This window comes from Meriones unguiculatus, chromosome 3 (genome assembly GCF_030254825.1).
Source record: "Meriones unguiculatus strain TT.TT164.6M chromosome 3, Bangor_MerUng_6.1, whole genome shotgun sequence".
Classification (NCBI taxonomy): domain Eukaryota; kingdom Metazoa; phylum Chordata; class Mammalia; order Rodentia; family Muridae; genus Meriones; species Meriones unguiculatus.
This window is the reverse complement of record NC_083351.1, coordinates 2,061,630-2,084,664: the sequence shown is the minus strand read 5'-3', so window position 1 is coordinate 2,084,664 and position 23,035 is coordinate 2,061,630. Positions and strand designations below refer to the sequence as shown.

The window sequence follows — 23,035 nt, the reverse complement described above, 5'->3', positions numbered from 1 at the left end:
ATGGAATACACCTGCTTCTCCCTGTCCCATCTCCTTACTGCACCCTGTATTCCTGGCTCAGCCATGTCTGCACTGTCCAGCCACACACCTGCTCCTGCCCCAGGGACTATCAGGCCTGGATGGTCTGTGCTTGACAAGGGCCACACTAGGCCTGTCCTGTGATGGCTCAGATGGGTCCCACTCCACCATCTTACCTCATTTAGGACCTGGGAGTGGAGGCAGAGATGTCAGAATTGAGATCTCTGACTTATAGTAGAGAGATCTAGGCCAGTTGGGACAACTCCACTGCAAACTCCCACACGAGGGCCACGGAAGCTCAGGACAGTCCAAACCAAGAACTCTTAGGATGAGGTGGCCAGCAATACCAGTCTCCCTGGCCAGATTGGCTAGCCACTCAGCTTGTCAGTGGTAAAACCAAAACGGAGGGGCCTTCCTGACAGGGAGCAACGGGTTCAGTCTTGTGGCACTCCTCACCTACTGTATGGCCTCCCCTCTCTGGCCACAGACCAGCTGCCCCTGTGCCCTCCACCTTCTCATCCCAGATTACAGACCTCAAAATTTTCTAGCCATGGCCAATAAGCCTGGGACCATTTCACAGCTCACAGGAGCCAGGTGTGGTCCAGGTTCTACATGGGCCGCTGGGGAGGGACCACAGCACCCTCAAGTGTTCAAGGCCTTGTCCTCACAGGTCTATGTGTGTTCTTGGGAGAGGACCCAGGCAGGGGGAGGGGCGGGGGACACATTCCAAGACTGGGAGCTGGGACCTGTGAGGGCACAGAGAGGTCTTGTCTGTGGCCGTCTCTCTCCCCTAGAAAACGTAGGTGTGAAACACAATCCTTATTCAGGGCCCTCCCTGCACAACCAGAAATCTGGAAGGCCTAGAGAACCAGGAGCCTTGCCCACAGGGAGGAGCCCCACCGCTGAGGGCTGTCAGGCGCCCCTCTATACAAACCAGTCTTTATCCCAGCCTCATCTCGGGACTGACCTCTGCCTTAGGCTGGTGAGGATAGCACCTAGCATTGGCCAAAGGCTTCTGAGCACAAGAGCCCTATAGCTGGAGCTGAGCCCAGTCTCCAGCACATGTGCCTCTGCTGGCAGCCCAGCTGGTCCACCCTGTGTGCTGGAGCTGCACTGACGGCACACTGGCATCTCCACGTGGCCTGGGGTCTGTACATGGAGGAGTGTCTGTACAAAGGGTCTGTGTACGTGGGAGGGAATCCCCAGGGCTGGGAGTGCGGCAGCATTTATTTGCACTTGTGCACATAGTAGCCAGTGGCGTAGCCCGAGATGAAGATGACCCAGAAGAGGGCCACTCCAACCAGCACCTTCATGGCCGTCCCCAGCTTGCCAGAGCACAGCTTCTGGGAGATCCTAGAGTGAAAAATCACAGTGAGCACAAGCCAGGGCAGCTAAATGGGCTTGTGCAGGGGAGGGTCACTAGAGCAGGAAAATGCTTGACCAGAAAGAGGCCTGAGTGCTGTTGGAGTTGGGAGTTACCTGCCTACCCCAGAGGTAATGCGCAGAGCTGTGGGCACCTGGCTGGGCTGCCACAGGGGCTGGGCCTGGACAGAGCGAGGCAGTACAATGGGGACCACAGGCTGGTTGAAGTTTTACCTCCTGTAACAGGAGGCCTCCTCTGCGCTGGACATGGCGGTCATGCTGACTTCCTCCCGGCTGCTGTCATCCCACCTGCTGTAGTGGACACCACTCTCCTGGGACTGCATGCTGTAGGCCTGGGGTGTGAAGAAAAGGCAGGTATCAGAGCAGACCCATAAAAGGTGGGCTAGAGCTGCCCCTTTTAGGGTCTGCCACAGAGGAGGCGGGGACTTACCAGGATTCTTAGAAACTAGCTCAGGGTCAGAACAGAAGAACCAGATAAGGAAGGAATTCCAGCCCCAGGAGACAGGGTGGTGGCCCAGCCCTGACCCTCAGCTGCACTTTCAACGGGGGCCTCTTCTACTCTCCTCCTTGGTGGGACATTTATCAGGGTAGGCAACAGTACAGCCCCCAGGACCAGGAAAGTATGGCTGCCAGCGACCTGATAACTTCTTGCTCCCTAGCCCTGCAGATAAGGCCTGAAGCCGCCCTCCAGAGAGGCTGGCAAGGGGAGGGATGAGCAGTGGCTGGTGGCTGGTACGGCCAGCCCAGCCAGCCAGGAAGGAGGCCAGGGCAGCAGCTGTCCTCAGCCCCCCCTCCTTCTGCTGCCCCGGATTGGAGCAAGGCCTCTGTGGGTCCAGGGGCTCCACAGGCTGTAGGTTGGAAGTAGGGACACATGTGTGCCTAGAGCAGAAGGGTTCTATTACCAAACTATTCCTGGCCCCCCTCAGGGCCAGCCACCCCTGGACAGAACTGACTGGGTTGGCAGGAGACACAGTGACCACATTGCCATGCATGGATGCTCCTGCCTACCCACAAGCCTACACTGGACGCTTGGCTTAGCATCTCAGTTACCCTCTGACCCCTCCTGTTAGCTCCTGTTTACTTAAGGGGCACAGGACACACTACAAGTACAGGCTGTGAGATAAGGATAAGGCTAGGTAGCAGGTACTCTGTGTCCCCTCACGGCACCCAGCTCCAGGACCCTGTCTCCCAGCAGCTGAGGCAGTGGGAATGCAGACCGCCCTAGATAAGCCTGAACACTGGCCTAAAGGCACTGCCGGCTGCTGGGCTGCAGGAAATGCCTCCAGAAGCTCGGGATGCCAGGCTGGGGTAGGAAGAAGAGCACCATCTTAACAGCCGCCCTTGTCTTCAGGTGGGGGCCCTCGCTAGCAGCCTGCAGTGAGCCTGTGCGGCTGAGTGTGCCATACAGAATCCGCCAGCTGCCTGTACAAGGCTGTCCCGTCCTCCAGGTGGACAGCGGACTGTTGGACTCAGTCCAACCTAATGTGGCGGCCACATTAGACTGAGATAGTTAAATACCCCAGTCCCTCCTTCGTCATGTCACCAGCTGTGGGCAAGGTGCCGGTGCGGTGGAATAGAGGGCGAGGGAGCCTGTGCGTTTTTATGCTTACATGCAGCTGCTGTGCAGCACTCACCCTGACAGGGCTGTCTCTAAATCTACAGCACAACCTGCCCGCTGGTAGACTTCGGGCAGGAGGAGTCTCCCCAGTCTGTGCACGCCTGAGGTAGTGGGATCCTGTTATTCGCCAACCATCTCCGGCTGGCCAGGCCGTCAGATGAGCTCTTGGGCCAGGCTTCCCGGGACCTCCTTCACTCTGATCTGTCCGACCATCAGACAGTAGGAAGGGCGGACAAGGCCCCTTCAAACCCAGAGCCTCCCCTGATGAGCTGCGTCCCAGGGGTCCAACCTGCAGCTGCTCGTTAGACCTGTTTGCCCACAGAGCACCTGCGAGACCCCAACTTACAAAGGCGAGTCGTGGTGGGGCCGAAGCCTCAGGTGCTGGGGAAGGCTGTCAGGGTCTGGCCAGTAGATCCCGCCTTCCCTCAGCAGGGCAAACCAGGACGTGAGGTAGAGTTGGTGCCTCGAGCCTTAAATAAAGAAAACAGAGGTGGGAAGAGGCGCAGCCCGCCAGAGGGAAGGGAGGAACTGGCCCCAAGGGTGTTCCTGGCCCGACAAGAGCTGGGCCGGCAGTTCCGGGCCCGACAGCCCTCGGTGGTTAGGCCTACCTAGCCCTTCCCACTCCGGAATTCTCCGGCCAGGGAAGCTCTGGCCCCGGCGGACCCCGGAGTGGTGGGGGCGTGCTGCCAGGCCCACCTCCGTGGGCCGCGCGGGAAGCTGAAGTCCGTATCTGCCGAGCGCTCTCACCTGTGCCCCTCGGCTAAGGCCCGCCGCGCTAGGCGGGGACGCGTCTCCAGCCCCTAGGGGGACGGGGGCGGGGCGCGAGGCTGGGGGCGGGGTCTGAAGGGCAGGACCGCGATGAGGGAGGCCTAGCGGGGAAGGCCAAGTCCAGATGGGGAGGGGCGGACCCCTACGGTTGCCCCCCACACACACCCGGTCCACTGCGGAACCGTGCGAGCCACCGGAGAGGCCTGCAGAGGGCGCCAAGTCCTTGCCCAGCCTCGCAGAGCCGGGCAGGAGTTCGGAGAAAGGCTGGGTTGGGTGCTCAGATGAAGGACAGAGATGGCCCTCTTGAATTGGTGGCGCCCGTTGCTTGGGCAGCTGCAATTGGGCAGCTGCAGGAGCAGAAAAGTGTGTGCACAAGATGTGGGCGAAGGGCAGCAGATGAGCGCTACACTGAGAAGGGCACGTGGCACAGGCAGCAGGAGCCCAAGGACGGGGAAGGATGATCCTTGGCACGGGTACCAGCTTCCCTACTGCACCCCACCCTTTCTCCATCTTCCAAACTGTCCCCACTAGCAAGAGCATGCCCCAGGCAGAAGTGGCTCTGAAGGGGCCTGGGGGCACCCAGTCTCTGGCCCTCCGCAAGGAGAACCCTGGGAGAGGACCCTGGGGATGTGATGTGGATCTCCCCACAGAGAGGCCCAGGAGAGGGAGCTGTGGGATGGGACACAGCCCAGGTGGTCAGGGTGCAGAGGATGAGGTCCTAGAAGTGCCAGAGAAAGAGGTGTGACGATGGTGGCCAACGCTAAGGTTTAATTCTATCACAGAACAGGCTGCTCAGGGTGGCTTCGCCAGCAGTGCCCCGGCCTCAGCAGAGTAGGCCGCGTCATTTGGGGGCCTTCTTGGTCTTGGACAGGAAGACATCAGACTGCTGCAGCGGGGGCACCTTCACGCCCTTTTGCTTCAGCTGACTGTAGAAGTCACTTCTCTCCGTGATGATTTTCTGGACAAGAAACATAGTCGGTGGGTGGTCTCCCAGGCCCACCCACCCCAAGACTTGCTGTGGCAGGCAAGCACAAACCGGTAATAACAGAACAATGGCAAAAGTCTCCGTCTGGAGCATGCAGTCCCTGTCAGGGCTGTGGTAGGGCTGTGGTGGGGCCGCAGAGATGGTGTGGCAGGAGGCAGGGTGGAAGGAGACCCTGCTGTTCCAGGAGTCAGCTCACACCTGTCCTTCACTAACCCCACTGCTTCGGTCAACATGAAGGGAACCTTAGATGCCTAGAGACCAGGAGGGGATCTGTTTCACAGCTAATGCAGAAGGGCAGTCTGGACCCTCACCAGCGATGTTCTCACTCCTACCGGAGGACAGGACCTCAGGCATCTTCGCCATCCTCTGTCCCTCCTCCATCCCCATCAGACACAAGGCCATAGGCCTGTTCCCAGGGTCCAGCTCTCCAGAGGTGGCAGTGACCCAGGCTCACTCCCCATAAGCCACAGGGCATATTGGGCTCACACAGCAAGGCCAGGGAAGGTCTAGAACTTGGGAACAGAGTGGTTGCTAATGAGATGTGATCCTGTGTGGCTCATGGCCAACCAGAGCAGCCTGCTACCTCAATGATCCCCAGGACTCTGGTGCCCTATACATCAGGGTAGGCATGTCCATCCCCCTTATACAGGAAAGGCCCTACAGTTCAGAGAAACAGAGAGCCCTGGGATTAGCACCAAGGGCCGGTGGGCCACTGGCACTAGAGCCTATGTAATTTTGCCTCAGGCTTCTCTAAAGCTTCTGCTTTGGGGGACTCTGGATCTGTAGGAGTTGGCAAGGCTGAGGCAGGCATCTGTGCCAGGACTCTGGCCCAGGAGCTTCTATGGAGGGGCTCCACCAAGGAAACTGAGCTGGGCACAGAACTTCCAGAATGCAGGTGGTTTGTCTCTCTCCCCATGCAGGGAGGAGATTAGGGGTCGCTGAGCACCCCTCCTGGATCCATGAGGCTGACAGCAGCTCAGACTCTCCAACTCCATGCCAGAGCTACCCCTAAGGGGTAGCCTGGTCCCCTCTGGTTAAGCTGAGAAGGGCAGTCCTGGGGTTACAATGCATGGGTGGCATAGCCAGGTTAAGAACCAGGTTTCTGAACTGAGCCCATGTCTCTCCTGTCTCAGCCTCCACAGTGGGCAGTGGGGACACAGCTTGGCTCCCCTCCTCTCTCAGCCTCAGGTGGCGGGCAGTGGGGACACAGCGTGGCTCCCCTCACCTGTAGGGAATCCAGGATATAGTTGTCAGACAGCTCAGTGGACAAGTTCTTGGTCCCACTAACACTGTAGACGGCCTGGATGATCTTATTCCTCAGCCTCTCAAGCTGCGAACAAAGGGAAAGCCATTGCCTGCTGCTGCGGAGAGCACGGCCTGGCCCTGCCACAGGAAGCCCTGCAGGCCAGGAAGGTGCTTTCTGCTTCTGCTTGCCAAGGCTGGAAACAAGACTTGCCTAAGGGCTAGAATGTTCTGGATCACACCCAGTTTCTGGGTGGCCCCACACTGAAACCCGAAAGCTTGAGCACACCAACATACTTATTTTTATGTTCTTCAACTAGAAAAGTGCACCACATTCCCCAGTTGGAACAAGACACTCTCACATGCTAACGAGGGAAGCGCTCTGCCACTGAGATGTATTCCCAGCTCAGGGCTGGGACAAAGCTCCGTGACTGAGAACACTTGCTGCTCTTGCAGAGGACCTGAGTTCATTTCCTAAGTACCTGACAGGACTCACAGCTGCCTCTAACTCCAGCTCCCGGGGATCTGATGACCTCTTTGGGCTTCTGTGGGCACATACTCACAGACTCACACACATATAAAAGAAATAATTTAAAAAACTAAGAGTGACACATAGACAAAATCATTTTTTAAATTTTCGTTTCTGGATGCAACTGAAGACTTCAGCCTCTTTGTTTTACTCTAATTTTATTTTATATGCATACATCTGTGCACCAATTCCATGCAATGCCCACAGATGCCAGAAGAGGGCATTAGATCCCACTGGACTAATGGTTGTGAGTTGCCCTGCAGTTGCTGGCAATTGAACCCATGTACTCTGGAAGAACAGCCAGTGCTCTTAATGGCTGAGTACCTCCCCAGGCCCATCTCAGCCTCTTAACTATTTACCCCAGCCCTTGTTAGAGACTATCAGTCGTTGACACAAATCACTTTCTTATCTACAATATATATATATATTAAACACACATGTGCACGTGTGGGCACACAGACACATCCATTAGACCTTGACACTCAGAAAACAACCATGGGGCCAGTGAGATGGCTCATCACGTAAAAGCCCTTGCTCTTATGCCTGATGACCAGAGTTCCATCCCTGGGACCTGTATAGTGAAAGGAGAGAACCAACTCCGCAGAATTAACCTCTGACCCACACATGCTCCATGAGACACAGACAGAGAGAAGGAGAGACAGAGGGGGAAACAGATGTAACACAACTTTTAAAATAGACCAGGAGTGGTTTTCACTCTGGTAAAGCACTTGCTTAGCATGCACCCTAGGACTCGCCTGTGACATTGAAAAACTATAAATAAAATCCAATCAAAATGGTACAGACTTGTACCTGACCCCTAAAGCCATCTTTCTCCTCCCCAGTCAGCACCTCCTCCTGGCCCTCCAGGATGTTCTCCCAGAAGCAGGTGGCTGGTTTCCAAGTGCCCTGGGCTCCTGCCTGTGGGCATATGACCCTTCTTCCTTCCCTCCTAAGGCAGCTTTGCTGTGAACCAGCTCCTAGGGGGTCATCGTAGGGGTCATCCTAGCGGTTATCCCGCAGGTGTTCTAGATGTTGGTGTTGTCAGTGTCTTTAAGCTTGGGTCTCTGTCATCCAGCCAATGTCCAGGGGTCAAGTGAAGGGATCTTCCTTCTTTCTGATGTTACAGTTGACACAGGGTTTTTTGTTTTTTAAGATTTATCTATTTTTATTTCACGTATATGAAGAGTATTGCCTGTAAAAGATTTTAAATTCAGAATGTAGCTGCTCTGGCAAGAAATCACACATCCAAAGACCTTCTAGGTCTGTGTGATCTGGCTGAAATACAGACACACCTTTAATCCCAGGAGACAGAGGCAAGCACAGAGTTCAAGGCCAGCTTGGCATAGAGCAAGCTTCAGGTAAAGAAAAGCTTAGGTCCAGGTGTGGTGGTACACACCTTTAATCCCAGAACTCAGGAGACAGAGGCGTGCAGACCTCTGAATTGTAGAGTTCTGTGCAGTCAGGTGGGTTGAATCAGGGCGGTGAGAGGCAGTGCAGTGGAGCTGAGTTCATGGCAGTTCGGTTCATTGAATTCAGAGGCAGTTTTATCAGGAGAGTTCCTCTGGACGTGGCCGTCGCATACATACAAAGATAGGTTGAATAGAGAACAAGCTATACACAGGTGAAGACAGGATGAGCCAGAGAATGAGAAGGAGCCAGAAGATTACAACATGTTGCTAGAGTTAGTTTGAGGCCAAGCAGCACAATTCAGAGAAACCAGATTGAATCAGTCAGCTAAGAGGAATTTGGGCCAGAACAGCTGCCCTAGTTTAGCAGGCAGAAGCAGTAAGCCTCCCACACAACGAATCAGGCTAATAAAAGTTACTTTAACGGTTGCCAGCCTGTCTGTGTCCTGCATGCTAGTGGCCTCTGAGGCCAAAAGAGGGAGTAAGAGCCCCTGGAAATGGGGTTCACAGTGGTTTGTGCACCAGTGTGGGTGCTAGAAACTGACTTTAGGTCATCTGAAAGAGAAGCCTTAACTGCTGAGCCATCTCTGCAGGCCCCTGAGACAGGTCTTATCAGCCCAGGCTCATCTGGGGCTCCCTGTGTAGCTGAGGCTAGCCTAGAACTCTTGATTTGCTTGCCTCTATTTTCTTCCCAGTTTTTATTGGCTGCCCACTTGGTATCAAGCACCATACCACATACCCAATGAGCCCAGAGGCTGCAGGCTCAGACTCTATTCTGGAGCTGCTGCCTCCGGTCAAGAGGGAGCAGTCATCTGGGGTGTCCAGCCTCAGTTTTCCTCCCCTGCAGATACTGGTCTCTGAATTAGAGACTCTACCATAACCATACACAGCAGCAAATGATACAAGACACACCTTCTCTAGGCCAGCGTTGTCCCTAGGACACGGCGGGACCAGATGGCCAGGAGGGGTGACCCAAGCAGAAAGGAGGACAGAGCCGCAGTAAGCTGCCCGCCCTGGCACATGGGTGCTTAGGAATTAAAGATCTCTCTAGAGCCTGTGCCTGCATACAACCTTTCCCTTTAGCTTCATTCTGGACTCCAAAAAAGAGCGGTGAATGGACTCTCTCCTGCAGCCTGGGTTCCTGGCAAATACGTCTCTGCACTGGACTCAGGGCACCGCAGCGACACAAGGGGAGGATCCAGGCCCAGTTCACCTGCAAGCAGGACTGGATGTCCATCCTCTCTGCTCCGGCTCCCCCCTGTGGTGGGAATAGTCAGAATGCTCCTCCTCAAGAAAGAAGGTGGGAGGGCTGTGCAGTGTTCCTCTGGATGTGGCCATCGCATACATGAACTCCCAAGAGCTGTGCTCACTACGCAGGGTCAAGGCAGTTAAAAACTCCAGCACGGGCTGTCACGGGCATGATGGGTCAGTGGCTGAGAGCCTGTAGCACTCCTGCAGAAGATCTGAATCTGATTCGGTCTAGTTACCTTTACTATTGCTACAGTAAGTCACTATGACCAAGGCAACTAACAAAAGAAAGTGTTTAAGTGGAGCTTAGGGTTTAGAGAGTTGAAATCCATGATGGTGGAGCACAGGCCTGTAACATACACATGTAAGAGCTTACGTCTTGACCCATAAGTGGGAGGAAGAGAGGAAGACACTAGGAATGATAAGAGTCTTCTGAAACCTCAAAGACTGTCCTCCGACAAGGCCACACTCTCTAACCCTTCCCAGACAGTTGGATCAATTGGGGACACCTGCACCTACAAGGGCCATTTTCAATGACACCGCCACAGATGACAAGACGTCAGCTCCACACAGGGTGTGCACAGCTGCCTGGAACTACGGCTCCCCGGGAATTTGAGGCTTCTGGCCTCTGCAGGCACCTGCTCTTGCCCGCGCCACCACACCCACACACGTGCATATGATTATTTTTCAGCATGAAAAGGAGTGGGCTCCTGAGCTCCCACCCCCAGCTGAGGAGCCATGGAGATGAAGCAGTCACTTTTCTTTGAGGGGTAGGCACTGTCAGGTTGTTCATGCTCGCATACCAGCAGTCCTAATTAGACCCAGTTATTTTTTTTTTTAAGGCAATTTAGAAAAGATAAGAGGACTTGAAGCAGGAAGGGAGAAACATTGGAGAAACAGGAGGGAGGTAGCAGGATGAAGGCAGGACAGACATGGATACAACCACCCTCCCTCCCACCTTTTGTTTTTCTAGCTGGGCCCAAGGCCCACTCCATGAACAATGCTAGCCCTTGCCTGCTGTGTTCCAGAATGTTCCATGAGCCCTCACCACTCCCCCGAAATTTCCCAAACATCGATTGCAATCTGAGGCAGAATGAGCCAGAACCCTTGTCTACTGGGCACATGGTCTGTGTGGGTTGGGTGGTTGGTAAGAATGTGGGCAGCCACAAACATGATACCTGACCTCTGGGTGGCGGGCGGGCAAGGGTGGGCATTACCCTGATCTGAGCACCCTCCAGAACCACACGGGTCTGTTGTTCTGCTTGCTGGATCATCTCATTCCGGCTCTGGAGGTCATCATGCAGTTCCTTCCACCGCCTCAGTTGGTCCTTGTCCTGGTTAACCTGAGCCTGCAGCTCCCTGGTTTTGTTGTGAAGCTCTGCAATGGCCTGCTCGTCCTTGGTGACCTCTGCCTCCAAGTCAGACACTTGCTGCGGGGAACCAGGAAGGGTCGAGCATTAGCTGCTCCTGTGTGATCTGTACCACCCCTTCCCAACCTCAGGTTCCTGCAGCCCAGCCCGGCCACTGCCAGATGCCCCCAGTGTGGGTCTGTAAAGTGGGGGCACTACCAACTCAGCTGTGAAGGCGCGCCAGTCTCCTCCTATCCGTCACGGTTTCCCAACCCACAAGGATGGTAGCCCTGCCCGGCCTTCAGACACGCCCGGGCCGTCACCTGTCGGAGGAAGAGGTTTTCCTTCTCGATGAGCCCCATCATCTCCTGATGCTTCTTCTCTTCACGGAGGCTGGAGAACTGCAGGGCAGACAGTGGGGTCAGCCTGGCTCCCGGGCCCAGGACAGGCAGAACACAGACGCCCAACCTGCCTCCTTAGTCCCAGGAATGAAAGCTGTGGGTTTCTGGCAGAGAGATGTGGAAGAAGACAAGGGGTCCCAGGACATAGAAGCAGAGTGCTGGGTGTTGTCTGACATTGCAGATCCAAGCGAGAGGACTGGTTTTTAATAAGCCAGTCTGACTCCATGAGAGACTTCAAAACTGGCTTCAGACTGAACAGGCCTGAAGCTTCTATATCTCAAAAAAGAAAACTACAGTCCGTGGAAACAAGATACAATAACTCAATATCTCCCTAATAACCGCCTTGAAAGGTGCCCAAGCACTTGACCAATCAAACTAAAAGTTAGTTAGAAATGCTTTGCTTAGCTAGTAAAAATGGTGCTATCGCCTGGGCACTTTCTGTTAGCACTCTTTGTTACCTGGACACTCCGTGAAGCCCCTCCCCACAACCATCCCCTAGATCAGCACCAACCAATCAATAAAAAATTACCCAATCACACTAGGGAAACCCCCTAACTGTCTTTAAAGCGAGCTTGGTGCTCACTTCAGAGTTGCCATTCTATGGAATGGTGGCCCCAGCATGCTGGCAATTTCTGCAGAATAAACACTCCTTGCTTTTGCAGACTACCTGAGTCTGAGGTCTTCCTTCAGCAATTCCCAGACCTAACCCAAGAAAGCCCACACCACACCCTAAGCTGTTCACGGGGAAGCACAGTTCACACTCAGTTTCCTACCAGTTTTAGAGAGGCTTGGCGGTCAGTGGCCAGCTTTAACAAGACAGATGTACCAAGAGCCTTGGTAAAGACCACTCAGTTTCAGGCCTGAGGACGAGTTGTGGATACTTTCAACCTCCTGCCTCCAGGCCCAGAACCCAAAGCAAAAAGCCTTTATTGGTTAGCTAAGACACTCTTCCAGTTCCCTAGCTTTCAAGGAAATTTGATTACCCTAAAGATGAGACTCTATGGAAACTGGCCAGGGGGGACCCTGGGGATGACAGTGTACTCTGCTGAAAAGTGAGATTCCAGCCAGCCCCCAGGGCAACAAGTTGAACAGGAATAAGAGACCCTGTCGGTCTCACTGGGTGTGCCTGGGCAGGCACATCTGGGTGGAGGTGGTCTTGGGTGTTCATTGACGTGGGAAGGCCACACAGTGCCGCACCATGCCCTGGCTGGGGTCCTGGACTGTGCAGAAGAAAAAGCTGTCTGAGCATCCAAGCGTTCATTCTCTGCTCTCGACTGTAGATCTTAGCTGCTTCTGGCTCCTGCCTTCACTTCACTGCCATGAGGGACTGTGACCTGGAACCGCGGGCAAACATGAAGCTTCTGTTCTCTGAGTTGCTTTCTGTCAGGGTGTTCTGTCACAGCGACAGAAACAAAAGTAGAACAAAGAAGTGCACAGCCGTGCAGACAAAAATTCTAGAACATAGGACACACTTCCTGAAGGCCACTTGGGGCCAGGACAGTGTGAGATGACACCCCTCAGGTTTCTAGGGAACAGCTCAGCGTGGGAGGGGAAGAGCTCAGCTCTATTTTAAGGGCAGGCCATTAAAAACTTGCTCCAGCAAGTGTATAGCCAACACAAAGCAGACTTTTTTTTTCTTTTTGGAATTACTTTTCTCTTCTCCTTCTTTTACAGGGGAGGGCCCAGTGTGGAGAGCAGACATGGAAGGGCTGGGAAGGGATGTGATGGGATAGATGATGTGAAATTCCCTGAGAATCAGAAGCAAGTAACCGCGCTGTGTGGCTCCAGGTCGCCCTGAACAGGGCCTCACCACTTTCCAACAGACAGCCTTAAGACACAGAGTTTTTGACTTTGGACTTCCCGCCGGCAGGTCTGGAAGCTACAATCCTGTCACCTTCACAGAAGGTGGGATAATGACTTCTAAACTGTCAATCTGATGGTTATGAATGTGTAGGATCAAGGCATCTTCAGGTAGTTGGTATTCATTCCCAAAGGCCTTACAGATATTCATCCTTTCTGGAAAACTCCTAGAAATGTGTTGCGCAAAACCTCAAGGGCATCATCAAGAAAGAGAAGAACGTGGGCGCACAAGCTTAGGATGGTGACGTGAATCTTCGCAGTGTTTAGTGAAAGTCACCTGTGTCTCAGGCAACTGCTGGAATGATGTCAGCACAATGTTGCTCTCCCTCAGGTTGGAATAAGATGATACTGGAGAGAGCAAAGGGTGAGGAGAGTGCCCACCCTCGGAAGGCGGATGAGGAAATGGGGAAAGAGGAAGTCATCCACTGTTGTCACCAAGAAGACCACTAGGTAGACTGCTACCTGCTGCCTGAGCAGAGCTTCCTGAAGAATTTGCTAAAAAACTGAGAAGCCATGGCTGTCGGAGGAACTTGCGGAGCAGCTTGGGGTTGGGAGGAACCTTTCTACTTCATAACATGTTTTATCCTGGGTATTTGTTAACAGAAGCATGAGTGAACACAGTAGCTAAGCATCCTCTAAAGGTGAATAAACATAGTCCTGGGGCTCAGGGACCAGCAAATGTTTAGGAAGTGACTGGGGTTACCATGGCACAGGACATAGGGACACACACTCTAGAGCAAAGAACAGAGGGCATTGTGCTTATGGCTTGTAGCTGTCCACATACTCAGGTAGCAATCTTGGCTCTGCTGCCACCAGCTGGTGCCCTGAACTTGGAGTCTCTGTTTCTAGATAAGGCCATGCTCCCTGGGCTGCTGGGACTATGGGCCCTGCTGGCTGTGCTCACTGAGCCAGGCTCTTGGGGCTGCTGAGTGCATGGTCACACCACCTTGTCGGTCATGGCTTGTATCTGCTGTTTCCGTTCACGGAGTTCCTTTTCCAGTAGTTCGTTTTCTGTGGTGACCTTTCGCAGCTGAGACTCCTGGAATTCGATTTGCCGTTGTAAAGATGTGATGGCTCCTAAGAGCAAGGGAGCAGACAGGCAGGGCAAGGAGGTGAGGACTGGCTGTTAGGCCCTGGGTCTGAGTGGCTTGTCTGAATGCCTGCTCACACTTCCTGGTGGCGAGGGACCCGCCTCTCCTGCCTCTCCCACCCACTGGGCAGAGGCAGCAGAGTTGAGCACCCACACCCAGGAGCATCCGCCCCTTGGCCCTTCCTACCTGTGGCCAGGGAATATCTGGTCCTGGTGATTTCTAGCTCTTTCTGATAGTCCGTCAGCATGCGCTCATACTCCTCCAGGTGGGCCATCAACTCCTCCTCGAAGGACTCCGTCAGGGAGAAGGCCTTGGGGCGATGCTCTTCTTCCACCACCTCCTCCTCCTCCTCCTCCTTCAGCTCCCACATCTCCTGTTCCTCCTCCAGCACTATCTCTCCCTCCTCAGCTCCTTTTGCTTCCTCTTCCTCCTCTGCCTCCTCCTCCCCCTCTTCCTCCTCCTCCTCAAAGCCCTCCCTCGGCACAGTCCTGATCTTGCCCGTGCTGGGCCTGGGTTTGGGAGATACAGCCTTCTTGAGTGGCCCCATGGATGACCCCTCGGAGCTCTTTTCCTCTTCTTTTCCTAGTCCCATATGCAGCTCCTTGCTGCTGTCTGCCATGCTATATTCCTTCTGCATCTGGGGACAGAGAGAGAAGAATACGGATGCCCACGGGTACAGGAAAAGGTGCCAACTCTGGTAAGCATCCAGCAACTTTGCCTCCTCCTCTCAGGACACAGCTGACCTGTGCACTTGGGGAGGACAGGGACCAAGCTGACCCACTGCCCTCATCTGCACTTCGGGAAGGACACCACAGACCGGGACTGTAGGCTGGAGCCCGCTAGCACCCGTCCTGCTAGGAAGACCTGTGGGGTGACAGCTGGGCCTCCGCTGGCTGCACACCTGTGTCCAGGGCTGCTGTCCCTCTTCTTCCTTGTACATGGTCTTCAGCATACTCATCCTGCCCAGCTTCATCGATGTGTCAAAGGACTGTTCCTGTCAGATGATGCTGTGAACCTCAGGCTCTGCAACTGCTCCCACAGGAGCCCCTGAGGATGGCCCTCCTCCCTCCTCTCAAAGGGAACGTCAGTCTCTCCAGGTACAGGTGGGTGACCATCCATCAGAGCAAGGCAATGGTCTGCCGATTAGCAGCCTTGGTGGACAACAGGGCTCCAGGTTTCAACAGATCAGCTTCCAGCAAACACTTGGCACAGTGATCATGCTCATTTGTAGCTCACCTGGCTTCCCTGTCCTCCCATGCCTGCATAAGAGCCCTTGGGGGATGGGGTAGCAGAAGTCATGTCTATTCTTCCTCAGGCATCTGTGTGGGCAGTTTCTCCCAAGGTGCCCAGACACTGCCCGTGACTCCTCCCTGCTCTCACTTAATGCCTGCCCCAACATAAGCTCAGGGGTGTCATTAGACATGAAAGACATCAAATCTTGGACCAATCAAGAGACCATTCCTGGCCATATGGACCTGCTTTGCCCAGCCCTCTGCCAAGACCTAAGAGGACAGAGGAAGCAGAGCCTGCAGCTTTGGGGGACACCTGCGTGCTCCCACAGGCCACCTGACGGAAGGCTCACCGTCTTGATGGAAGCTGAAGACATTTCTGCGGCTTTGCTTCTGAGGAGGCTCTTCAGCTGCCTCTTGAGGGTCTCCCTCTCCTTCTGCAGCATCAGGATCTCCTGATCTTTCTTCTGCATCTGGATCTCCAGCTCTGAGAGACGTTGGAGTTCCTCTCCCAGCAGGAACAGGGAGTGATTCTGAAGGGAAGGTATCAAGGTGTCGGCTCAGGACCCTCATACCAAGTTCCTAGCCCAAAGGAGATGTGCTTGATCCAGAGGGACACAGGAAAGGGATAAGGGACAAAGACAGGAGATACAGGAAGAGGGGGGAGGAGGCAAAGGAGGGGGAGAAAAGGGGCAAGGAAGAGGGAGAAGCAAGGGAACAAAGGACTGCCTCTGGAGACAGATGTGGACTATAGGCAAATGGCGGTTTATAAAGGTAAATCGGGAAACTCTGTTAGGATGAGGTGTTTAATTTTTTTTTAAAGATTTATTTATTATTTATACAGTATTCTGCCTGCATACAGACCAACATATCAGAAGAGGGCACCAGATCTCATTATAGGTGGTTATGAACTACCATGTGGTTGCTGGGAATTGAACTCAGGACCACTGGAAGGACAGCCACTGCGCTTAACCTCTGAGCCATCTCTCCAGCCCCGAGGTGTTTAATTTTAGTTGAGCATGTTAATTAGGTGAGCCAAAGGGGGCTTTTGATTGCTGGACTTTGATAGCTGGACTTTGGTAGTCAGCCTCAGGAAGAAGAAGAAGTGGCCAAATAAGGGAATAGACTTTGGTGGCTAACTTTAGGAATGTAACCTAATGTTTTGTTGTTGTTGTTTAGCAAGGCAGAGGGAATGGGGGAGAAAGACAGGGGCTGCCAGAGCCGTGCTCAAGTGCTCTAGAGTCCCTTCAGACCCTGTGTAGAAACCAGAGGCTGGGCTGCTAGGCCCATCCCAGCCACCCAGACAACAGCAGCTCCCAACACTCAAACCCTGAGACAAGCCATGCAGCTCTTTGTTACAGCCATGCCCTGGGGTGCCCATGGCCTTTATACATCTTGCCTGAGAGCAGATTCTAAACCCTTGTGCAAAGGCATTCAGGTGAGGGCCAAAGCCTGGTCAGCCTTCTGGCTGAAATTCTAGGTACCTGTGTTCTTAATGGTCCTCACACTAAGGCAACAGCACCTAAGAGTACCTCCCCAGGGCTTTTCAGGGAGCCTTCCAGCCTTCCATTCTCAAAACCTCCATTCCAACAGTTCTTCAACAGGAAAGACAAATTACCATGTCTTACAGCAAACAGTTCTCCACCAGCAGATAAGAACTCAGAGAAAGATCAAAGAGGAGTCTTCAGGCTGGAGGAAAGTGACCCCAGACAGAGCTTTTTAGAAAGGAAGGTAACTATTAATCTCTCATAGGACTTGAAATAACACCCCAGGCTTCTGTGCAGCCTGCAGGTTAAAGAAGAAACCACTTGGAGAGGGCACCTAACTCCTTCCCACTCTTGCAGGCATGGGTTACAAGCACCTGAATCCATGTCCACGAGCCAAATGCCACACACAGGCACCCACTAAAAAGAAAGAAGCCAGCACGCACCACTGTGACACTGGGAAACGCGAAGGGGGCATGGGCAGTATTTGTGTGTCTCTTACAGTTTTTTCAAATGTTCAAAATAAAGTGGGAAAACAATACCAGAAAACAAATGTTATGACTCTGCCTGTGGTGATTTTAGACATGTGCACATCTCTTAAAGTGGTCTGAGGACGGCAGGGGTTGGGGAGCTCATTTCCTGTGGGGGCTGCTGAGGAGGCAACACAGCGTGAGTTTGCTGGTGCAAGCTTGTTGGTGTGAGTGACTCTCCTGCCACTGCACAAGAGGACTCAGCTACTACCTCCCAGAAGGCACAGGGACAACCCAGCAATGCCATCCGAGATCCTGGAGGGCGCCAGGCCTGCTGACCTCCCTCAGAGGCTTCCAGCCTGCTGAGCGGCCTGTGAGGCTGCACAAGTGAGTAGTGACAGCGTGGTGAACACTGTTTCCAGCACAGCAGACAGGAAGTGCCAGGTCAAAGGGCAGCTGCACCTCTGAACTCCTCGGTGTATCATCATGTAGTGTCAGCAGCACACACGCCAGTGCTCAGGACTCATCCTTGCCGAGACTTGCAGCCACTCATTTGCTCTTGTCTAGTTGTGTTCCTCCGTGTGTTTTCAAGAATTGTACAGAAAAGAATGGGTCGGAGCTGGGGAGCTGCCCTGCCAGAGCTTGAGTGTGATCTCTGCAACCACACGAGACAGGCACTGGTGCTGGGAAAGTGCCTCAGTGGTTGAGAGCAGCAGCTGCTTTTCCAGAGGACTAGAGTTTTACCTTCGGCACCCACGTGGTGGCTCACAACCATCCATAACTACAGTTCCAGGGGATCTGACACCTTCTCTAGACCCCATAGATACTATACACAGAACACAGACATCCGTTCAGGCGAAATACTCATGCACATGAAATAATTGATTAAAAATATAGTACTAGTCAAATCAAGATGAAAAATTCACCCTATTAAAGCCAAGAATTTAAAGTTAACATAATAATAATAATATAATTATTATAATATATAATATATAATATATTATATATTATATATATATAATATATATAACAAAAGCCAGGCTGAGCATTTATCCAGGCTGCACACCTGTAATCCCAGCACTCAGGGAGGCAGAGGCAGCCAGATCTCTCTGAGTTTGAGGCCAGCCTGGTCTACAGAGTGAGTCCAGGACAGCCAAGGCTATACAGAGAAACCCTTTCTCAACAAACCAAAACAAACAGAAAAGCTGGAGCTGAGAGGTGGGGCATGCTTATATCCCAGCACTGGGATGATGGACACAGCAGAGCCTTGGGGCCAGCACAGACCTTGTCTCGTAAAAGAGAACAGAAGCACCCTCAGAGCAACGCTGAGGTTGCCCTTTGTCCTGTGCACACGAGCACCTGGCACACACACCTGCACGTGCCCACCTGAACACGAGGGTTTGTGGTACAGAGATAGTAAGTACACATTTGGGCAAGTCAGCACAACCTAGAGCTGACGCTAAGAGAAGGCCTCGCACAGGGAAGGCAGCTGACCAAAGAGAGCCACGACTGGACTGAGGACCTCCTGAGGGAGGTCAGGAATGAGGAGGCTGCCGCTGCAGGCACCACACAAGAAAGAAGCACCTACCTCGTAAAGAGTGTGATCTGTGAGTTATCAAAACGTGTCTGTGGTGTAAACATGCAAGCCCAACTCACTGGAGAAGCTGAGGTAGGGGATTGCGAGTTCAAAGTCTGCCTGGGTTGTAGTGAGTTCAAAGCCAGCCTGAACAAACCAGTGAGACTGTCTGAAGCTAAAAAGGAATAGAAAGGTGAGGGGCTGTAAGCACATGCAGAACTCAGGGTGCGAGCCTTGGAAAGGAAAGTGGTACAGCAGGCAGATCTAGACTCTTTCAAAGCCTAGCTTAGGTGCTTCTGGAAATTTAAAACAAGGCCAGAATAACCTGGACGCCAAGTTCAGCAGATTTCTGAGACAAGGTAAACTGTGGGCTTGACTCTCACAAGCTTTATTGTTATTTTCTTTTCTGAAAGAAGAGATCACACCAGCATGTGCCGGCTTGTACACAAATCTCTGGGCATTTGCTGTCTCTGTCACTCAAACTGTTAGAACTCATGCTCACAGGGGCTTCTGGGTTGCAGAGATACAGAATGGCTGGTGGCCACACGTGTTAGCAAGTTCTGTGCCAGATTAAAGTGCCATACGCTGAGATGAGGAAGAAGGCAGCGTGTGGGTGTGTGCATTTATGTATGCCTGTGTGTGTGTGTGCATTTATTTATGTATGGCTGTGTGTGCGTGAATCATTGGATTTCTAGCAGTCCAAGTAGGGTGTCTGGAGGTCATTGTAGGCCACAGCCAGCCAGACAATAGAACAACAGTCCCCTGGGGTCCGGGACCCTACCTTCTCATGGATGACTGAGATGTACCAAGGAATTCTGTTTCTCTGGGACCTCTTGACTATGGCTGGGCTGCTGGAGGGACTTGTGCCTGGGGGCTCACTCTTCTTCTTTGAGTAGTTGAGCTCACAAGCACTCTTGCTGGATGAAAAGAAGCGCCCTAGGGAGGAAGCAGAGACCAGAGGGCAGTCTGGCTGTGGAGCCTTCCCTGTGATAGCCCCCTCCAGACCCTCTCTCAGAGGCCAGTGCCTGTGAGCTGCCTGTCTCCCACTGCCCAGTTAAAGCCTTAAAGTCTCATCTAGCTCCTCCACCAGAAGCCTGTGGAGAGAGGCTACCGGGGCTGCCCCGGGGCTGCCCCGGGACTGCCCCGGGACTGCCACATCTACCCACATCCCCTTAGCATGTGCTCAGCCGGTGGGCAAGCATCAGGTTCCACACCCAGATCCCAGGGCAGAGGAGCCAGAGCCCCAGAGCCAGGGCAGGAACCATCCAAAACCGCCCTTGTTCAGCCTGTGACCCAGCCCTCTTCAACCCGAGATTCTTGCTTTAGACTTTGGGGTCCTTCACCTTTTTAAGGAGTTGTGCATGTAGGTCATAATCTGAAACTATCATGTTTATCTCACCTTCTGGCAAATGAAAGCCTACTTCTCCATTCAAGGAGGCGGTGCCCAGGGGGCCTGGAAGCAGGTGGCACAGAGAAGGAGGGCTTAGCTTTCCACTGCAGCTCATCAAAGACAATGGACAGTGCAAGTGTCTCCCCCAGTGGGAGTAGAGGCCTGCAGGCCTGGCCCTGGGCAGCCTGTGTCCAGAGTCTTTGAGAGGCAGGAAATCCTGGGAAGAGTTTCACCAGGGCACAGCAGGCGTCCCTGGGGAGCAGCTTTATTACCCAGGGCCCCAGCAAGATGAAGGCGGAAGCCTGCAGGATCCCTTACCATCCACACTGGTGGCAGAGGACTTCCTGTCTAGGGGATGGTAATCAGTTGTCCTCCAAGTCCCAGAGGTGGTACATGGGTCCTTGGGCAGGTCAGCCATGGTGGAGGAGCCTGCAATGTGCAAGATGCCAGGAGCTGACAAGAAGTTCTCCCTGTCCCAGAATCTCCAGGGCCAAGGCTGTCATGCTGTCTTTAAACATGAGGCCAGGAGCAAGTGAGTCCTCGGATGCAGTCATGGGGCTCACTCCAGGGCTCCAGCACAACACATCCTCTGTCTGTTTGCCCATCTGATCACAGACCGATGGTGGGGCCCAAGGACAAGATGTGGATACAGACCCTGCATGCTGGACTTTGAGCTTCGGCCCACCCCCAATAGTCCCACCATTCTCTTGGTTACTGCTGAACTTCACACTCAAGTCCCCAAGCCAGCATTGGGGACATGGAGCCATCGCAGGTCAAAGAGCTAAGAGGTTGGGGTGTCACCTTGACCCTGAGTGATGTCCCCCTGGGTGGCGGCTGAGCTGGCCAATGGCCTTGTCTGCACTCCTGTGCTCTAGCAGAATGAGGAGGTGCAAGATGTAAGGCTTCTAGTGCTCCTTGGGGTGTTTGCTCCCACTGAGGCATCTGTGGTCTTAAAGTCCTCTTCACAGAAGTTTCTAGAAACTCCAACCCTCTCCTCTCCCACCCCCACACTCTAACAGAAAAACAAGAAGGAAGGGTCAAGAGTGGGGAGAATTCTGTCCTCTCGCATCTCTCCTCGGGGGCTGGCCACCCCCCAGCCTCAACACAGGTCTCACATGCTGCGCTGCCATGGGAGGTTTCCGAATCATGAGCAGGGGCTCCTCACAGGCTGAAGGGACCCAGGAGGCGGCAAGTTTCTCCAGTCACCCTTGGTGGTGTGGGGTGGGGGAGATCTTACCCACATGAGACACGGATGTGGTCCTGGTGCTGAACTGGGGGCATCCAGGCCGCATGAGGAAGGCCTTTTTCAGTTCTTCCATTTCTGTCACAAAGCTGGCAGGGGTAGGCCGTTTCCTGAGCTCGCTCTGGCAGGAGAAAAGGTGAGACCAGATGCTTGGGGTGTGCCTTCGGTACGGCTGCACGGGCCGTGTCTACGAGGTCACTCCCGCCATGGTTCATCCCTTTCCTGGCCGGCTGGAAAGCATACCAGGGAGCCCCACGTTAAAGACAACCCTTGGCTGCGTTTTCAGCACCCAACTAGGAAGTCACCGAGCCTGTCACCACCATTCCCAGGCTCCCCTGGTGCATGGTGGGTCAGGTGACCCTACCATCTGGGTTTCCCTTTATGGGCTCCTTCTCTCGGTTTCACCTTCCTCTCTGACTTTCAGGACAGACTGGGTCTCTTTGCTCAGGTTCTCTTTCTCCTTTGGGCTTGGCTGTCCAGACCAAGCAGGAGCCAAGGTCTGCAGAGGGGGGAGTCAGCTACTCCACCGTAGCTACCTCTCCAGGAAAGCCTGGGAGCTCTGGACCCCTGCCGTCCTTAGGCCCCCCTGGCTCTGTGTACGGCTCATGCCACCAAGCTCAACTGGTTGACGGATCCCATGGGCCTTAGGCAAGAGAGAAAGCTGCCAGCTCCATGGCGGCCATGCTCGCCCAGTAGGTAAGGTGCTCCCCCAGCCCTGCCCTTACCACTTTTTCATTGTAGCTGCTGAGGGTCTGAGCCACATTGCTGAGCATCTGAGAGTGGCTGTGACCGCTTCCTTGCAGCAGCTTCTTGTCAGGGTCCTGGGCGATCCGGCTGGCAATCTTCTGAAGCAGGGCCAGGCCCTTGCTGATCTGAGGAGTTCGTGGTTGGTGTTCCTCAAGTGAGTTCTCTTTCTTCATTGAGAAGACAGAGCCAAAGACAGACGCTCACCCTGAATGACCGCACAGGCCTATTGCTCCCGTGCGAAGCTCCAGTTATGGAGGGAAAGTCAGCCTTAGCTTGTCCCTTCAGAGGGGTCCAAGCCAGAAAAGACAGGCTTCCAATGCTCCCGTCCTTCAGGCTCCTGGGAGCACTGTGTGGCATCACAGATGTCTCCATAGAAACAGGGCAAGGTCATAGTCTTCTCAGTTTCCTGCAATTAGGTAAAGGGGCTGGGAATCTGACCCGAACAGTAGTCCCACCAAATCCCAGGATGTCACAAGATAAGAGAGGTGGTCTGACCCCAGAGGCCCAGATTCTTCTCTCTCATTTTTTTGGGTGCAGCAGTAGTGATTTTCTTTACTTTATTGGCATGTCTTCACTGTACACAGTGACAGACTTTTCATTCCAGGTGTCACATGCTTCAACCACATCATGAGAAACAGTGGTCCCCACTTCATCAGAGCACTGGAAACGGAAATCATCGCTGATTTCACCATCTTGCAGAGGTGAGCATTAGCCTAGACTGACATGACCCTTCTTCCCTTTTCAAGTAATGAGGGGTGTTCAATCATGTTATCACTCTTTTGTTTTTCAAGGTCTTATTGTTTATCAGACCAAGTTGGATAGCACCTGAGGAATGATACCTGGGCTGTTCACACACACACACACACACACACACACACCCAAAACACCCAACTCATTCATTGATACACTGCCTGTCTGTTTCACATTTTTGTCCTTGAAGTCTATCTTATTGGGCATGTTTGCCATTTCACAATCTGCCTGCCCATCTGCTCACCCTC

General features: G+C 53.5%; 2 protein-coding genes across 4 annotated transcripts; both read right to left on the bottom strand.

Moving 5' to 3' along the window:
• Positions 1 to 1,212: 1,212 nt before the first annotated feature.
• On the bottom strand, positions 1,213 to 3,872 carry Smim1 (small integral membrane protein 1 (Vel blood group)). 3 transcript variants are annotated; one of them, XM_021655215.2, is made up of 4 exons: positions 3,767 to 3,872; positions 3,366 to 3,489; positions 1,615 to 1,733; positions 1,213 to 1,371 (listed from the first exon to the last, which is right to left on the bottom strand). In XM_021655215.2, the coding sequence occupies exons 3-4, from the start codon at positions 1,722 to 1,724 to the stop codon at positions 1,245 to 1,247; spliced, it is 237 nt and encodes a 78-aa protein (XP_021510890.1). In that variant the 5' UTR covers positions 1,725 to 1,733; positions 3,366 to 3,489; positions 3,767 to 3,872; the 3' UTR covers positions 1,213 to 1,244. The 3 variants fall into 3 exon arrangements, with proteins under 3 accessions (XP_021510890.1, XP_021510900.1, XP_060234942.1); XM_021655225.2 differs by having other exon boundaries at positions 3,628 to 3,767; XM_060378959.1 differs by lacking the exons at positions 3,366 to 3,489; positions 3,767 to 3,872 and adding an exon at positions 1,832 to 2,093.
• A 676-nt stretch (positions 3,873 to 4,548) lies between these two features.
• On the bottom strand, positions 4,549 to 22,210 carry Ccdc27 (coiled-coil domain containing 27). Its single transcript, XM_021656508.2, has 12 exons — positions 22,016 to 22,210; positions 21,285 to 21,411; positions 20,366 to 20,476; positions 19,439 to 19,593; positions 15,481 to 15,660; positions 14,800 to 14,892; positions 14,085 to 14,535; positions 13,754 to 13,884; positions 10,870 to 10,947; positions 10,415 to 10,627; positions 5,998 to 6,102; positions 4,549 to 4,745 (listed from the first exon to the last, which is right to left on the bottom strand). Exons 1-12 carry the CDS (start codon positions 22,208 to 22,210, stop codon positions 4,629 to 4,631), a joined length of 1,956 nt encoding a protein of 651 aa, XP_021512183.1. The 3' UTR covers positions 4,549 to 4,628.
• Positions 22,211 to 23,035: the final 825 nt, after the last annotated feature.

What these genes read in the sequence shown, in the direction of transcription:
- Smim1 (XM_021655215.2), bottom strand. Translation starts at nt 1,724, where the DNA reads ATGCAGTCCCAGGAGAGTGGTGTCCACTACAGCAGGTGGGATGACAGC. An exon ending in GAGGCCTCCTGTTACAGGAG is followed by an intron (nt 1,372 to 1,614) that starts GTAAAACTTCAA and finishes TTTTCACTCTAG; the next exon opens with GATCTCCCAGAAGCTGTGCT.
- Ccdc27 (XM_021656508.2), bottom strand. Translation starts at nt 22,210, where the DNA reads ATGAAGAAAGAGAACTCACTTGAGGAACACCAACCACGAACTCCTCAG. An exon ending in TCTCAGTCATCCATGAGAAG is followed by an intron (nt 15,661 to 19,438) that starts GTAGGGTCCCGG and finishes CCTTCCCTTCAG; the next exon opens with AATCACTCCCTGTTCCTGCT. An exon ending in GACAGCAGCCCTGGACACAG is followed by an intron (nt 14,536 to 14,799) that starts GTGTGCAGCCAG and finishes CTCTGTCCCCAG; the next exon opens with ATGCAGAAGGAATATAGCAT.